Source organism: Sitophilus oryzae, unplaced genomic scaffold (genome assembly GCF_002938485.1).
Source record: "Sitophilus oryzae breed Bouriz unplaced genomic scaffold, Soryzae_2.0 scaffold_494_pilon_pilon, whole genome shotgun sequence".
In the NCBI taxonomy this organism is placed as follows: domain Eukaryota; kingdom Metazoa; phylum Arthropoda; class Insecta; order Coleoptera; family Curculionidae; genus Sitophilus; species Sitophilus oryzae.
This window is the reverse complement of record NW_022147078.1, coordinates 3470317-3489090: the sequence shown is the minus strand read 5'-3', so window position 1 is coordinate 3489090 and position 18774 is coordinate 3470317. Positions and strand designations below refer to the sequence as shown.

Below are 18774 nucleotides of genomic sequence, written 5' to 3'. Positions count from 1 at the left end.
GAAAAAAGTGCAACGAATGCAAACCCGTCTTGGCCAAATATGGAACTTCCACTTAGATCGCTAAAATTACGTAAATACCATATTTTTCATTCGATTTTTCATAAAGCAGCGATTGAATTGGTTTACGATATATTAGAATATGTCTGGCCTAAATATATCTAGGTATTTAGGTGTCGAAGTTTTTGTAAAAAATTAAACCAATAAATTCATAATCATGTCATCCAATGTCATAATCTTATTTCCATTGTGTAACAACGCTTGTTTTTTGCGTTTTTTTATTTTAAAAATTGTATTAATTAGTTTCATCGCCCGATTTTATATAGCCAAGGATGCAAGTGTGTTTAGTGAGAAGTTAATTTTAAGTTTGTGGCAATTATATTTCTATTTTTTTTTTCGTTGGACTTTCTATATATACAAATCAGTTTATAACGTTCTTCGACGTCTTCTGATTTCCAGTCTCCATTGGTCTCTGTCTGTCCAGAGGTTTTCGTCTATTCCTCTTGTTCTGATGTCCCCGTCTATTCCTTCTCTCCAACTCCGTCTAGGTCTCCCTCTCTTGCGTTTGCCCTGTGGTGTCCAATTGAGTACTTTTTTCGGGATTCTGATTCCATTCTTTGTACGTGCCCGTACCACCTGAGTTGGTTAATTTTGATGTCTTCTGATATTCGTTGTTTAACGCCCATGATGTTCTGAATTCTTTCATTTCTAACTCTATCCAGTTTCGATTTTCCGGCCGCGCGCCTCCAAAAGTCCATTTCTGTAGCTTCGAGTAACTTAATGTTTCTTTCTTTCAAACGCCATACTTCACTACCATAACTAATGATACTTTTAACTATGCTGTTATAAATTTTGTGTTAGTTTTCTTTTGATACGGCCTTATCCCATAAAATACTGTTGAGTTGTCTAATTGCTTGTCTTCCCTGGTTGTTTCTGCACTTAATTTCTTCATCAAGGCTACCATCGTTGGTAATGTGCATGCCAAGATATTTATATTTTTGGCAGTGTTTTATTTCTTGCTGTTGCTGTTCTAGGATTATGTTCTGTTGTTCGCCGCCGATACACATACATACCTCCAGCCCCCACTTGTTATACTCTTCAATTAGTTTGCGGATCATATATTCCAGGTCCTCGTAGTCTTGAGTCAGTATTATTTGATCATCAGCGAAACAAAGAGTGTAAAGTATCGAGTCGTTTAATGGTATCCCCATCTGTTCACACTTCCTTGTTCCAAATAGATTTTAAACAGTGTGGGCGATAGACAGCAGCCCTGTTTAAGACCTTTGTTTATGCTGAATCCCTTTGATACTGTTTGTCCTTTCTTTACTTGGCTAGTGTTGTTCTTATAAAGTTCTTGGACAGCCTTAATTAATGTTATGCTGATATTCGTTTTCTCGAGGGCTTCCCACAATTTAGACTGGGGTACACTATCATATGCTTTCTTGAGGTCTACGTAGAGGAGATATATTTCTTGCCATCTTTTTCTCAATTATCTGTGTTAGCGAAAATAAATGGTCGACCGTGGATCTACCAGCTCTAAATCCCGCTTGTTCTTCAGCCTCCATATCCCGGTAATCCTCCTCAATTCTCTTTTTGACCAATTTTCCATAGACCCTTGAAACAGAGCTCAGCACGGAGATCGTTGGACTTTCTAAATCTCGTAAAAATGGTCAGAAAGTGTTTGGTGTGTGGAAGTTCTAATATAAAGGTCCCCGAATTATCTTTTCTTAAGCAAGTAAAGTATTTAGTTGTTCTTTTATTTATATTCAACTACATGCATACTTTCTGGTTAGATTTACTAAGAATATTGATACTTATTGATACTTCGTACGGAGTGGCAAAATGTATTTTTTATATAATTTAGTTTTTGTGACAGTAAATATTCAATTTACTGTTCAAATATCTACATTTTATAAATTAATTTTTAAAATGTATGTTTTGCTTAAATTTGGCACGTGGGCGATAGGTCCTCGACAAGGATAGATAGAGTAGAAGCAACGCGTGTGCAACAAAAAAAGAAGATAAAGGGAAGTCGTTGATATGTTTGCGACAGTTTCCGTAGTGATTTACTTATCCACGTAAGTATGAGAGTATGAGAGAAACTCGAGTATGAGAGTTTTTTTGCGATTTTTTTTTAATTTGGAATTTTTTGAAAAAAAAATTTGGAAATGTTTTTAATTTTTAGTAAAAAAAAGACATAATTTCTTGATAATATGGCAACATAGGTAGTAGATTAAATTTACAAAAAAGAAAATCCAGAAAAGATCGAATCTCAAAATTTTAGGAAAAAATCATTTTTTTTGGAAATATTCAAAGTAAAATAACTCCGTTATTTTGGACTTATCTGAAAAACGGCAAAGAGAAAATATGTTTCTTTTATCGAAATCTATCAGCCCTGAAAATATTTGCACTTACGACCGATTATAGACTCACCCTGTATAGTTGTGTTGATCAATAACTATACAAGTCATGATAATCAAAATATACGTATATAAAAACATGATATACAATCAAAATATAGTTAATAATACCCTAGAAGCATGTAACATTCCACTTTGTTTGTACCATAAGTACTACTTGATAAGTACCGTATCGATCGAAAAACAAACGGCGTCAGAGTTGGCTTTAAATTGAAAATTTATATGGATATAAAAAAATGATGAATGAAACAAAATATAATTCATAGTCAATCGTCAAAGTGTCTTCAAATATTTACTTTTAACTTTCATTTCTCAGTTAATGAGCTTTGCTCTTGCGTTTCACACTTGAAGCGAGCATCCTCAACTATAAATACATCAGTTCTTTTTATTTTGAACAATTGCCACGCCCACAGGATGCATTTGAGACGGTAACCAAACAGTAGATTCGAGAAACTGGTTATTAAAGGGATTAAAATAAATCTGTACTAATATAGAAAATCCTTAAGTGACTGACATACTGATTAATCACGATCCTGCTCAAACCACTCAACGTAAGAAGCTCAATTTTGGCATACAGGTTGATTCTAGGGTGTAGAGGTTCGATAAGAAGGGATTTTTCGAAATTCCGGTTCCAGGAGGGTGAAACCACCCCTCAAATATTACAATATTTATTATTTAAAAAACGGTCAAGTTTTCGAAAAAACGCTTAAACACGTATATTTTATTTTGTTTTTTCTACATGGTTTAAGATTTTTAAAAAATGTATACAGGGTGTTTGGAAAAATCTGGTCATTGATTAATCACGATCCTGCTTAAACCGCTTGAAGTAAAAAGCTGATTTTTGGAAAACGGATTGACTTTAGGGTGTAGAGGTTTGATAAGAAGGGATTTTTCGAAACTCGAATTCTAAGGGGGTGAAACTATCCCTCAAATATTAAAATATATTTTTTTTAAAAACCGGTGAGTTTTTCGGAATAAACTCTTAAACATATAGTTTATTTTGTTGTTTTACATATTTTAAGATTTTTTATAAATTTATACCGGGTGTTTCAAAAAATATGACCATTGAGTAATCACGATTCTGCTTAAACTGGACTGTGGGGTGTAGAGGTTCGATAAGAAGGGGTTTCTCGAATCTCAAATTCCAAGAGGGTGAAAACGCCAAATATTACAATATTTATTATTTAAAAAACGGTTAGTCTTTCGGGAAAACGCTTGGACAAACATAATTTATTTGGTTTTTTACATATTTTGAATTTTTTTAAAAAATCATACAGGGTGTTCCAAAAAGTTATGTAATTTTTTAACCACGATTCTGCTTAAACTGCTTGACGTAAAAAACTTATTTTTGGCCAACGGATTTTTCGAAAGTCAAATTCCAACGAGATGAAACTATCCCTCAAATATTACCGAGTTATATAATAATATCGCCATATTGTTTTTTCTCATGCTGACATAAATGTGAGAAAATTTTATCCAGTTTGTATGTTAATGGAAATTCTTGTTTTGCTTTATCATCACCATTACAAATGATTAATTCGACGCGAACGAAGTCGCTGGTACACGCTAGTTTATTTATATTATATATTTTAAGAATTTTTAATTTGTATATTATATTTTTTTAGAATGAAGTCACAATTTTCTCAACATATTTATGTTATAAACGTATTACTGATTTATTTTATTCGTGTACACTCAAACGTGACATTTTGTTGGCTTCTGCTTAACATTTATTTTATAAATTAAATTAATATTTACACAAGATATTGTTAATGTTTATGAGAAGATATTTCTGTAATCGTTTGTTGTTACTCCATGCATTTTCGTAAATATTAAATAAAAACTTTTAAATAAGAAGCATTTTTCAGAGAATACGTTCAACAATTATTTGGATAATTATCATTTTCATTTTTTTACATTTATTCCAAAGATTGTAGATAAATATACGAGTATCGAAAAAAAAAACGATGTCAACGTGGCTGGGTATTGACTATCGATGATAATTTTGGCGCGGTCAATCTCTGTAGACGCCATTTACTAAAAATTGACATAAACTTGTGAAAATTTAACGCTGATTATAGAAAGATTAAAAAAGGATAGAACGTTTCCAGACAGACAAATCTACAGGGTGGTCCGAACTGTATTCCGGAAACTTCGTCAGCATATTCTGCAGATAAAAATAAGTAAAATAGTTCGTAAAGTCTGTTCAACGAAATCAGGGAAGATTCCAAAAACATCATCCAAAAAATTACAGAAAATACAATTTGCCTGTGAATTAAACTGACAGACACAACTGTCACTGTCAGGGATCTTCTTGTTGGACAGACATACATTTAATGTCCGAAAATGCTTAGTTTCAGAGATACAGAGTGCGAAAGTGTCATATTTATTTCGATTTTTTTCCAATCATTTCTGAAGTAACGTCAATGTTTGGATAAAAATTGTTGTCTGAGGGTTTTTTGACATGAGAAATTTGATTTTGATGGCAATATGACCCCTATTTGTAGGGGGCGCCACTTATATGTGTTTTAACTGTTATGAAGAGTAATAACTTTTCTCGTTCGTACCTGTATAAAACTACTGAGTGAAAAAATATACATCTCCGTGATTTTTAACGTAAAAAATGTCTCTTGGTAAAAATCGCTACGAACAACTGTTCTCAACATAATTATAATGGAAATAGTCCAATCAGGTCATTATTGACAAAAAAATAAACAAGCTGAGTAGACAGATATTTGACTGAACTGATAAATTAACTTATTATTATTTTTTAAATTAATCCTAAATTTTTCTTCGAAAAAATTATGATAAAACAGTTTCTGTTGAACTTTTGCCACAAAAACGATTTTTACCAAGAGATCTTTTTTTTACGTAAAAAACGTCTTAAATATATATTTTTTTACTCAGTAGTTTTATACAGGCACGCACGAAAAGTTATTACTCTTCAAACGCATTAAAAAACATGTAGGTAGCGTCCTCTACAAGTAGGAGTCATATTGACATCAAAATCAAATTTATCTTGTCAAAAAACTCCCAAACACCAATTTTCATCCAAATATTGATTTGGTTTTTTTTATTATTTGGAAAAATCGAAATAAAGATTAAACTTCTACACCCTGTATCTCCGACACTAATGCCCACTTGCACCGTTTGTATAAACTTTGTTTAAAGGCTAAACATTGATTAACTATACATATTTTATTGTAGTTAATCACTGTTTAGCCTTTAAACAAAGTTTATACAAACGGTGCAAGTGGGCATAAGCATTTTAGGACATACATTTATAAGAACCCTTTTACTTATTTGTATCTGCAAAATATGCTGCCGAAGTTTCCGGAATACAGTTCGGACCACCCTGTATTCATTTTTACTCAATATAAAAATAAATTACAATCTTCTTAAGGCCAACTGACTGCACTTGTACGGGCTAAGTAAATGACGTCTAGCCAAAATTATCATTGAATGTCATTCCCCAGACGTCTTTGACGCCGTTTTTCGATCGTATGATATTAGAATCGTTTTAACACTATGTTGATATTAAATTTTCTTTTTAAAATAAGTTATTCTATCGTAAATTTAATATTATCTTGTATTACCACGGTAAAATAACATTTCAGACAAGTTTAACAACTTATAGAACTTAATCTAATCAAAGTTTACAGAATTAAACATAATTAAACTTACCTGAGGCCTGTTAAAATCATCATAACATCGACTTTCCTTCTTCACACCAACCACAGGAGTGTGGTCGTATTCGTGTTGACACAGTACCAACGTCAATGTTATCGAAAACACTATAAACTCACTAACACACTTTAAACACTTCATTTTCAAGTCCTTCTTGGTCCTTAAATTCGATGACAGTCTTCTAATATTTTAATATTCTAGTAGTTTCTTAAAGTGCATGATGATTTGGAAAGTAACTCATAACTGGGAGTATCATTTATGTAACATTTCGCTTGTTTATATTTAGTTGTATTTTATGTAATCGTCCTCAAAAGAATCCAAATCACTTGATAAATGCTCTGAAAAGAAAAAAATAGTATAATAAATTGTACTGAAGCTGTGGTTGGTTCCTTGTGAAACATCGTTGAAATATTAGTATTTTAATAAAGCACGCTTTTAGATGTTTCAAAAAACTTTTAATAAGAGTAACTTTAACTCAACATATATGTTTCGGCTTGTTAGGCCTTTTTCAAGAGTTTTTTAAGAACTAATCGTCTAACTACACTGTAACTATATATATATTTACTATGGGGGTGGGTTCAGAGAGTTTACAATAGGGGTAATAAAATAGACCAGTCGTCTCGTACATAAATGCTCCCTCTTATAAATTATGTCAAATACTAGCTAAAACACTTCCTTCCATGATCAATTTTCAATCAAAATTTGCCATAAAAGAATTCTTTTGAGTTGCTAGATAATTTGAAAAATATTGAAGTTCCACATAATGCAACACTCGTTTCTTTCGATGTCAAAAGCCTGTTCACTTCTATCCCAACCCATGAATTGTCCTCTATTATTTATGAACTAATTGATAAATCTAATCTTAATATAATAGTAAAATCAGATTTAATAACAATAATTGAAACTTGTTAGAACAAAACTATATATATATATATAAAACCGATGGGTTCCCAATTTCACCGTTATTCGCAGAAATATTTATGGCAGATTTTGAAAAGAAGCTATTTAAAAACAAGAGTAGTTTAATATCAAAAATAAATTATTGGGCAAGATATGTAGATGACATTTTTTGTATTTGGTCAGGCACCGAGAGAAATTTAAACAGTTTTTTAACATTATTAAATTCAATTAACCCGAGAATACAATTTACAATTGAAAAAGGTATTAATACCATCAATTTTCTTGATGTTACAATTATAAAACAGTCTAATAGATTACAATTTGATAAGCATAGAAAACCCACTACCACAGACACTGTAATACATAGTCAATCACACCAATCCTAGCAAATCAAAATGTCACCCTTTCATAGTTTAATTCATAGATTAGTAATGTTTCCACTGACCCCAGAGAAATTTAAAAAAGAGTTAAATATTATTAAACAAATCGCCATCAACAATGGATATAAGTGTTATTGATAATATGCTAAAGAAAAAACAAAAGAAAATATTAATGAAAAATTTTTATTCCGCTAATTCTAAAGACAATAACAATTATCGACTCTTTTAAACTACATTCCTAATTTAACTAACAAAATATCAAATAATCTCAATAAAATAGGATGTAATTAACGTAAATAAAAGAAATTTAGGTCAAATTTTATTAAATAATAAAGACAAAACTAATGTCAAAAATAAGTCGGGTGTATATAGGGTGGATTGCAATGATTGTGATGCCGTGTACATAGGCCAAACAGGTAGAAATTTAGATATAAGGATTAAAGAACATGTAAAGTCTATTAATAATCTCCAGCATAGTTCTGGTCTTGCAACTCATTGTATAGTAAATAATCACAAAATTAATGAAAACTCAATTAAGTTACTACACAGAGAAACAAAAGGTAGACGCTTAAATTACATTGAACAGTTAGAAATACTAAAATCTGTTAAAAACGAAAATAATGTTAACGACCAACAAGGATTTCTAAACACATTTTTTATTACCCCTATTGTAAACTCTCTGAACCCACCCCCATAGTAAATATATATATAGTTACAGTGTAGTTAGACGATTAGTTCTTAAAAAACTCTTGAAAAAGGCCTAACAAGCCGAAACATATATGTTGAGTTAAAGTTACTCTTATTAAAAGTTTTTTGAAACATCTAAAAGCGTGCTTTATTAAAATACTAAAAAATAGTATATTAGAATTTTATGGCAAAGAGAAAAAGACTGTTTGTTGATACGACTGTGTTTGAAATTTTCGATTAGTGACATTTAATTAATGCTGATGGTTACGCTCTTTGAATTTGACACTTTATCTCAGTTTAATAATATTTTTTCGTACTTTTGTGCTTAGGCGTAAAAGTGCTTTACTCTTATGCTTTGGCCTTAAAATTACTTTTTCATATTGTCAATCACGGCGCAGAAATTAATGACGTTTGAAAAACAATGAAAATTGAGGGTTTTTTATATTAACCTTTGAATAAGAAGACTAAGGAAGGAGCATAATGCTATCCATGTATTCATGCATGGTGGGCGGAAAAAGCGCCATAAAAGCACTCTAGGGTGGGGATCCTTGACAGTTCTGTTTGACGATTCATTTGACACATTTGAATTTGATTTGAAATTTTGTGGATTTGTCAGTCTTTACGGAGCTTATTTTATGTTATTTATTATTTATTCTACTACTGATAGTTGTATAAAGGTAGTAAATCTAGATGGAAATTGTGGCAGAACTTAAATTAACGGTGACACTATCGCCATTTATCGAAAAAGATTCTAAAATAGTTGGTTGTATAGCGTGCGGTAGATCTCGGCAAAAATTGAGTGAAATAATGGAACAACTTTTCGCAGTAAGTGACTATATAATATACATACGTGTAGTAAACCGATCATTTATGAAATTCACTTAAAATTAACTAAATTATATATTTTTTTCTTGCATTTTAGCTTTTATTTATTACTTGTCAAAGATTAGATGTCAAAAGAATTTAGATACGTTAATTTGACTTACCTGCTTCAGTAGCGTATCGGATGTTTGTGTTAATAAATACTTATTATAATTTATCTATTTTTATTAGAATTATATATTTTTATAACAATTTTAATAACTACCAACATTTATTCACAAAGTAAAATAAAATAACACATTATTGAGTCTACCCCACGTCTACTCTACATCATAGTTTTACATTTTTTAAATAAAATTAGAACGGCACTGATAAACCGGAGTTTAAGTCGGGGATATTTGAGGCCCATCGCGATGCACCTAAGATTTTTGATATGCTCCTTCCTTAGTCTTCTTATTCAAAGATATTAACATTTTCAGTTTGACGTTTACTTAAATTATTTAGTTATACAGAGTAAACCAAAATTAAAGGCTAATATTAAAAAATTGAAGTGTGCTATCATTAATCAAATCGCGTTTTTAGATGAATAATATTATTATTGAGATATGTCATATACGGGATGTTTAAATAGCTACTTACAGCCCACTTGACATATTTCACTTTATTTTTTTTATCTTTTTACTAACTAAAAATTTAAAAAAATTAGGATATTTTTTAGCGTATAACCAACGATTTAGAAACTTTCTTATAATATAAAAATGTAGATTCTTATAGAGTCTTACAAAGTGGTATTTCTATATCGGAAGTTGGTATAAAAATATACAGGGTGACTCCAAAATAAGTGCAAATATTTTTAAGATTAAGGATACGATATTTTGCAAATATGGAAGCGCAGAAAAAATACACTGGTTCTCAAAATTTTAGAAATAAATCTGTTTATTTCTAATAAAAAAAATCGATTATTTTGCCTTTAAAAACGGCAAAGAGAAAATGTACCTTCACTAACCGGTACGAAAACCCGAGTTCAAAATACAAGAAAACATTTTCGTGTGTTTTAAACTTCGATATACCGTGTGCGTCTCAAAAGTGACCTATAACTTTTTAAATCTATTTTTCAGATAAAAAACGAGATTTGCTATGTTAATATATGACATAAATTAGGATTGATTGACGTATTACGTATTCCATTGTTTTTGGTCACTTCCTGTTTCACCGGAAATGACTACAACTTTTTATTTTTAAATAACGGCCTTGGTATTTTTTTACTTTATTCGATAGAAAATGACACTCTGAAGAGAATGACATGTCATATGCCAAATTTTAACATTTTCGCTTAAAAATTGTATTTTAAATTTCTGGCTGTGTTAAAAAAACTAATTTTTAATCAAGGAACCTTGAAAATATAGATTTGATCGTCTTATGTTTTTAGTGTCTTGTCCTGGCCGGTTAAAAGATACCAAAATCGTATTTTTAATCATATCCCAATTTTTTCAAATGGAAGGAGGGCAGTTCATTAGCATATTTGAAAAAAAAATACGAATAATTTGGTACCACGCACTTGGTATTTCGTGTTAAATTGTCGTTATGAACTGCACGTTACAATTTCAAATAAACTATATGCGAAAATATGTGTTAAAACAAAAGTTGACATATGTACGATATGTCATTATATTCAGAGTGTCATTTTCTATCGAATAAAGTAAAAAAATACTGAGGGTAGTTTAAAAATCAAAAACTGTAGTGATTTCCGGTGAAACAGGAAGTGACCAAAAACAATTGACTACGTCAATCAATTCTAATTTATGTCATATACTAACATACCAGATCACGTTTTTTTTATCTGAAAAAATAAAAAAGTTATAGGGGGTGAGCCACTTTTGAAACGCGCCCGGTATATTTTTTGTAAGTACCTTTTACCATTTACAAATTTTTACAAATTTACAACACCCAAAGAAAATTATTTAATTTTATCAAATTATTTAGATAATATCATTAATTATTAAAAATGATTTTTCAATTTTCACAACTTCACCACTTCACAACACTGACCTTTGCCACCCGGCTTCTCTTATCCACGACGCTTCCTTTTTTTGTTTCCCGTCTGGCTCTATTTTTGGCAAAGTACGTCCAAATCCAAGTTACCAACAACCACAAATGCCGCAACGAAAACAGTCCTAACACCGGCAACCGTTTCGAGTCTAGAGATCATACATCTAGAGATGCTCTTCGATGCCGCTGCATCGAAAAGACGGACGACAACGCGACGTTTCGACGACTCCACAGTGCACCATCATCGGGACGCCGCGGCGTGCACAACGTGAGATCCAGATGCAGCAACGCGATCTGAGACCGGAGACGATAATATCGCCGAGTTCTGGGGTACCACCGGAGAGTACGGCCGGCCACGAGATATCGATGCAGTGGTGGCGTTTCTAGTTATCGATATCTTTTATTTTTATTTTAACCAACTACAGCGTCAACGTTGAGTGACACACAAGAATCCGCCAAGTGTCATTAAATTAAGTGGTTTACTGATAACACTGGCCTGCACAAAAATATTTCAGCACTCGTGCCATTCCTACTGAAAAATGACGTCTTGACTCCAAATATAGCTCCGGCTTTCCTCTACCAAACGCCATTTTCGGGGGACATTTATTTACTTATTTTTGTCATCAATTTAGTGGCATTCGCAGTACGTAAAGTATCATGGACTTCAATCGTATCGTTTCACACCATCTAGTGGTTTTCACTATAGTACCCAAGCAGCATTTGGACGTCGGGACAACGTTGTGTCACGCGACCAAAGGTCGGGGCGCAACGTCGGCACAACCTCGTGCCAACCCTAGTTTGCACTAGTTTGGAGAATAATTTTTGGGTCGACGTTGGATACCGACGTTGGCTAGAAGCCTAATTTAGTACAAACTGCAACGTTGTTTAAAATCCTAATTCACAGAAATACAAAACTAATATGGCGTCTAAGTCGCGTTTTATCCTAAATTGGGATAATTATAGTAAAAATATTATTTTTATGATTTAGTTAGAGACATATGTCAGATGGCAGTGAAGGAAAACAAAACAAAAGTATTTAAGTGTGGAGGATGTTTGAAGATCATAATTATTGAAACACTTTAACCGACTCTGTAACTCGTTACCCAAGGTAAAAAGTTAAACGCAAACAACTTTATTGATAAATGTATTGTTTCTACTTTAAAAAATACTAATGGGCCTTGAAATTAAAGAAGTTTTAAAAATTTTCTTGAATTTTTTTTTTAGTAAAATGAGAATAATTTATTCGCATTCGAAAAAATTGTTTCCGCGTATTTTTTAGGGTCAAATATTTCAAGTTAATGTATTCAAAAAGCAGGAATTGCTATTTTAAGAACGAAACATTTTCTTATTTAACAACATGGCGGCTTTAACTTTGTTGTTTTGGAGATTAAGATGGAGTAGTTCGAGTAGTCGCATACTGGACTAATAAAGTCGCAGTTCGGCCTTAACAGGTAGTATACTAGTCGCAAGATTGCCTAATTTAGTCATTCTAGAGTCTAGCTTGTGCCGCCCTCTATAATCTAAATAAACGAGGAAGTGTCGGTAATATATGTCGATGTATATTTAAATTTAGTTTTATATGTACCTTTCTTATGTCCCATTTTAATTAAGTTTTTTTTTTATAAAAACAAAAACAGCACTGAACTGTCTGACTGAACAGAACAATGAATTGAAAATTTAAGATTTAAGGTTATGGTTCAATACAGTTGCAAAAAGGTAGTGACTCTACGTCCTACCAACGTAAGAATAAGGAAATCTAAACAACGTTGGAATTAGTAAAACAGACGACGTTTGCATAACGTTGGAATAGGTCCTGAAACTGACGTCGGAAAACTCTATATTATCCAACGTTGTAACTACGTTGTCCAAATCACCTAAAGATCACTTAAGCAAAAAAGGTTACAAGACAACGTTTATTCGACGTCGCAGAAGCTTCTACTTTGCTGTAGTACTAGTCCAACGTCGGCCCAACGTTATAAAAACGTTTAAATTTATTTTAATACCCAAGGTAGAGAGCTAACTATTTTTTGTAACTAATCCAACGTTGTGTTTAGTAAACATGTGGTCGCAAGTCGTGAAAATGCTACTTGGTATATAAATGATATTGTCGCGACCTAGCTTGGGGGTTGTTTGCTAGGATCGCTTATACCAGGTTCTCTTTTAATCAAAACAACCATTAGAAAAGAAATACATTTATTAAATAAAAGTGTACAGTGTGGATAAAAATATCAGAACAATTTCAGGAAATGCCAAAACTTAAGGATATGCTCAAAGGAGTACTTACAGGAACATCTTCAACGTCTTCGCTGTCTTCTTACTAACCATTTGAATAACTACCGATTAACTAGCTACTGATTAACTGACTGTCAACTGTAATGCAACTGACTAACCATTGGACTGACTAACTGCAACTAACTAACTGACCTCTGCTCTCTTCAGCATACTCTTTTTATATTTCCTATCCCTCGTGGTCATCGCTGGTTACGTCGATCAATAGTTTTCTATTTAATTCCATTCACCTGGCTATGATCATGAGGAAATCGAACTTATGTAACCTGCGTTTGATTATCGACCCGAGATTGTTTTATTTTAATTGTTCAATTTAATTCAATGTTATTTAGAAACATATCTGGGTCGATGTCATGCAGGAACCGATCTCTTGGGCCTACATCAAATTGGTTTACTAGAATTATATTTTACGAGAAAGAAGAAAACATTCGACCAATGTGTACTACTAGTCATGACCTATGCATGCGAAACCTAGACGCTTGAAAGGGACATTATAAGGTCGCACAACGCTCCTTGGAACGAAATATGCTAAAGACCATAAAAGAATAGAGTGGATACGACAAAGAGCCAGGTAATAAATGTGACCCATAGAATCAAATTCCTCAAGTAGCAATGAGCAGGACATCTGGCAAGAAGGACATACAACAGATGGACCACAAAAATTACAGCATGGTACCCACGAAGAATTAAGAGACCTAGAAAGAGACCAAATCTGAGATGGGAGCATGATATTAGGAAATTAGCAGGGATAACTTGCGTAGCCAACAATAGATAATAATCGGCCCAACTACAAAGAGAGTATCTAAATATGTGATGGACGCTACACCATAATTGGAAATGGTTGAATAAGCTGAAAATGATGATGATTAATGACGATAAAAGAAATGTCTTGTCGAAGCTTTATTATTTGAAGGTGACTTAAAAATATTTCATTCTGTCAACAGTGTTCAAGATTGTCTTTTAATCCAACGATTTTTGGATAAAATATCTTATTGGGGCAAACGAAATAGCTTACCTTTGAACACCAGAAAGTGTAATAAGATCACTGTCAATCTAAAAAGCAAGGTAATAATTATAGTTATTAATGATACAAGTTCGTTACGAACATCATAATGAAATGCGTGTAACGTTTGGTTTGGTTTTCTTTTTTGGTATCGTTTACATCGATAAATCGTTTAAATTTTTATAGGCCTTCGGGACAGACACTTTACTCTCGGTAATTAACCCCTTATAATTCTCTTCATACATAAATAACTATTTTTAGGGTTCCGTACCCAAAGGGTAAAAACGGGAACCCTATTACTAAGATTTCGCTGTCCGTCCGTCCGTCTGTCACAAAGGTCTATCTTATGAACTGTTATAGCTAGACAGTTGAAATTTTCACAGATAATGTATCTATGTTGCCGCTATAAGAACAAATACTAAAAACAGAATTAAATAAATGTTTATAAATAAAATAGTACTTTCACTAAACATTATCTTTTAAGTAAGAATTTTAGATAGAATCTTTCAAGTCCTCGGTGGCCGCGTGGTTAAAGCGTTAGGACTTTACGCTGCTATGACGTTGGACCCGTAGTAAGGCAGGTTCGAATCCTAGTCAAGGCGACTTTTTTTTAATCGTTTTTTTTTAATTTTTACATATTTTTACATATTTATTATTGATTAATACAATTTTTAGTAATGTGTTTCTTCATTTTTTTTTAATTACTTATACGCGCATTCAAAATTTCACCTAAATCGGAAAAAAGTTTATAATAATATAGTGTCTAATGTTGTATAGATAACGAAGGTACGGAACCCTTCGTGCGCGAGTCCGACTCGCACTTGACCAATTTTTAAAGATATGTTTTTGATTTATAATTTGGTCTATTAAATCTAAAAAATTTTGTTGATAAAAACATGTGATTTCGTCTAAAACAATGATGGCAAAATCGTATCGAATCTAGCGGCATTGTGGCATGTCTGAAATCGAGGCGTTCGGTATTGTACCGTTCGGTATTTTATAGTTGTCAAGCTTCCTGATTAGAGGAAGATAAGATCTACCACTACGTCTATGACTTTTATATCTGTCAACATCTGGATATCATCTTCCTCCCAGACTCGCCGAAATCTGACGGACCTTTTCGGGCCCTCGTTCCCCTAAAATACCAAGAAACGATTTGCCACTGGCGGTGGTCGTTTCATCGACATGGCATTTACGGGCCATAAACGATCGCCGGACCGTTGCAGGACCCGAGATAGCCATCGGCCTGCCATCTACACATCTAAATTAATCATTTTTAATTCGGTAATGGTGAGAGGAAATCAGGTTTTGGTTGGCTGTTGGTGCACCTGTTAAATTAATTTAGCCATGTTGCCAGAGTTTGGTTAATTCTGTACTACAAACATATTTTCTATCTATATTTACATAATTCTGTTAACTTTAGGAAATATTTTATATTTTTTTCCATAGCAACTGTTAAAATTGTCTCCCGAAATTAATTCATCTGATGATCCGGAACAATTAAGACCAACCGATTTGACAGCTAGTTTCAAATTGATAGTTTTCTTTAAAGTGTTTGTTCAATTTCCAGTTTTTCCTTTCAGGAGTAGTGATGAACGAAACTGATCTTGATCTTGCGGCTTGGTCTTGGTCTTGCACAGAAAACAAGACTAAAATTTAATTTGTGTAAAAAACTGGAGCTTTCTGGTTATTGCAGCCACTACTTCAATTGCGCCGATGTGTTTAGTTTGTCAAGCAAATTGGGTATTTTTTTGGAACAAAATATACAAAGAATATTCTGCCAAAACTATTCGTCATTTCGATACAACTAAATGATATCTTAAGACTACAATATAATTCTAGAATAGCCCGTAATAATATTTTCCTCTTAAACCTCTGTATTATGGGCAACAAAAAAATGACTTACGGTCATCGTAAACCCCTCTCTCGGACATACCATTAATAAAACACAACGTATTATACCTAGCAGGTAATATAGAATATATATCCGTACAAAGAGGTGCGGTTCATTATTTCAATCCCGCTAACGACATGCATGCCCCCCGTTTCCCATCCTTCCTTCTTTTTATTTTCATTTTCTATACGTTCTTCCTGTCCGGCGCTAAATAATTACCGCTAATTACTTTGCGACATGTCAGGATAATAGTTCTTAGCCGGGATTGCGACCAGTGTGCGGCTAGACTGGCCGAACAGGTGAGTGATTTTACTACTGTTTTTTTCTAAAACATAATTTATTGGAAACTTTATGTTCAAAAATACAGAATATAATAATAATTATTCTTTATTTTCAATTAGTTGTATGGGAGGGGTGAAATTAATCGCCTTCTAGATCTAGTGTGGCCCCCTTTTTAGGGTTCCGTACCCAAAGGGTAAATACGGGAACCTTATTACTAAGATTTCGCTGTCCGTCCGTCCGTCTGTCACAGAGGTCTATCTTCTGAACCGTTATAGCACAGATTATACAGATTATAATCTTTGTTTTTTCTTTATTGTTTTTCGTGGTTCCAATTTTCGGAATCGGCCACTTATGGCCTCTAAAATTGTGCACAGCGCCTGACCGGCACAGTTATTAGAGAGATATCGGAAAACCGAATAGCGTCATCCAGTATTTACGCGTACCTTATCATGGTTACGATATACCGCCTGACGTAATTTGCGGATCAATTACACCAAGCGCTCTTTCTAAACTTAGTTTTTAAATAACCTCTGATAACGTTTAAAAATTGCTTAAATGGGCATGTGCGGGTATTTGACAACCGGAGCCGGCCTGCGAGATCTTTTATTTTAGGTTATGTTTGAATTGTTTTGAATTATTGCTTTAGTTTTATTAGGTAATTTGATATTTAAGTAGCTGGGATTAGTTTTAATTAAATAAATATGGCCCAAAATATGGATTCCACCTCTTCCAATACTAAAGAACCTATAAAGAGTCTTAGGTTTACAGCAGATGACGACTTAGCCCTTCTAAGAGAATTCGTTGCTTGTTGCCCTAAACCCACCTGGCAGACTGGTTGAACAATAAAGCACTGGAAATAAGCACTTTAGCCCTTTAGTTTTAAAATACCTAGTAAACAAAACAATTTCAAAGCTTTAAATTCAAAGTTAGGTTAAGTTTAAATAGCGGACGCGACGCGATCAGGATTCTTTCCGATCCGATAACTATAAAATAAATGAAAATAGTTAATACCACCTCACGTAAAGGAAATAACACCTGGCCTTATTAACGTCCATGCACGCTATTCGGTTTAGCGATATCTCTCTATTACGCTGTTTATTGTTGTTTTACGCGAGTTTATTTTTGCGCACAGGAAATTTGACTCGTTTGCACATCGTCATAAAAAACAATTTTCGTACCACGAATTAGGGACAAGATTTTTATTTGTATACTTATAGGCTACCTAATCTGTGGTTATAGCTAGACAGTTGATATTTTTACAGATAATGTATCTATGTTGTCGCTATAAGAACAAATACTAAAAACAAAATTAAATAAATGTATATAAATAAAAAAGTACTTTCACTAAACATTTGTAGCGTTTTTTAAACAACTACCACTGCGAACGGCAGCTTTTCATCGGAGAGCAGTCGTGGATAAGGTATTTCACTGGAAAGAAAACTAATTAAGAACAATAAACAAAAAAATAGATATTGGGCGCCAGGCATGTACAGAGAAAGAAAACACAGTTGTATATTACTTAAAACTAATGACTATATTTATTCATGATGAATTCTGATGATAAATAGCATTGTACAATTTTAATAATTATTATAGTGGTTATTTGTTGAGTAAAACTATGTATGTAAATAATATTAAATATGTTCTATGAAAAGACTATGAAAAAATACAATGCGTGTAACGTTATAGAAAATATAAGAAAAGTAGCATTACTTTATTTAAATTGTTAAATTTTATGCGGTGTTAAATCTGATATGTTGCAACCTGTAGATTCTAGAATCTATGTCTCGTTATTCATCTGTTAATATAGCGCAATAATAATATCTATAGAAAGTAATACTATTACAAGGCGTAATATAATGAAACCTAAAATCTAAATCACATTGTAACTACTGAATCGACATAAATGTTCTTAATAATGTAACCACTAAATATAGTCTGTACGATATTATTTAAAATGTACGTTACTGTTTAAGACTGAAAATATAGAAAATCTAAAACATAAAAACTAGAACGTAAATCTACACTTAGCTGTTCTTTATGTAATCTTGCTTCAAACAGTAGCAGCGTGAGGTGGTTTCGCATCTCTGTACTCAGCCATCCAACATAACCAAAGGGGCCAGAATGAGACACCATAAATTGGTACAGCCGTAACTAACTAGCTTACAGCTGGGAACGAAGCAGCATGGGACTCAAGCTACATCCACGCTGTGGCACTTATATGTTAGAAAAAATCGTTCTTACTGGGGACACTCGTCCACAGGACATCCGTACATAAGATAATGTCCGTACATAAGACACTACCCGTACCTTGGACACAGTCCGTACCTTGGACACAGTCCGTACCTTGGACACAGTCCGTAC

The 18774-nt window shown here is 32.9% G+C and overlaps 1 protein-coding gene across 1 annotated transcript in view; it reads right to left on the bottom strand.

Annotated features, from left to right (window-relative positions):
* Nucleotides 1-11242, bottom strand: part of LOC115886713 (laminin subunit gamma-1-like) — an 82177-nt gene extending 70935 nt beyond the window's left edge. Inside the window, exons 1-2 of the mRNA XM_030905984.1 lie at nt 10943-11242; nt 6102-6442 (exon numbers count right to left, since the gene is read on the bottom strand). Of these exons, the coding sequence (XP_030761844.1) occupies nt 6102-6245 (144 nt within the window). The 5' untranslated portion in view covers nt 6246-6442; nt 10943-11242. The remainder of the gene's footprint in view (nt 1-6101; nt 6443-10942) is intronic.
* Nucleotides 11243-18774: the final 7532 nt, after the last annotated feature.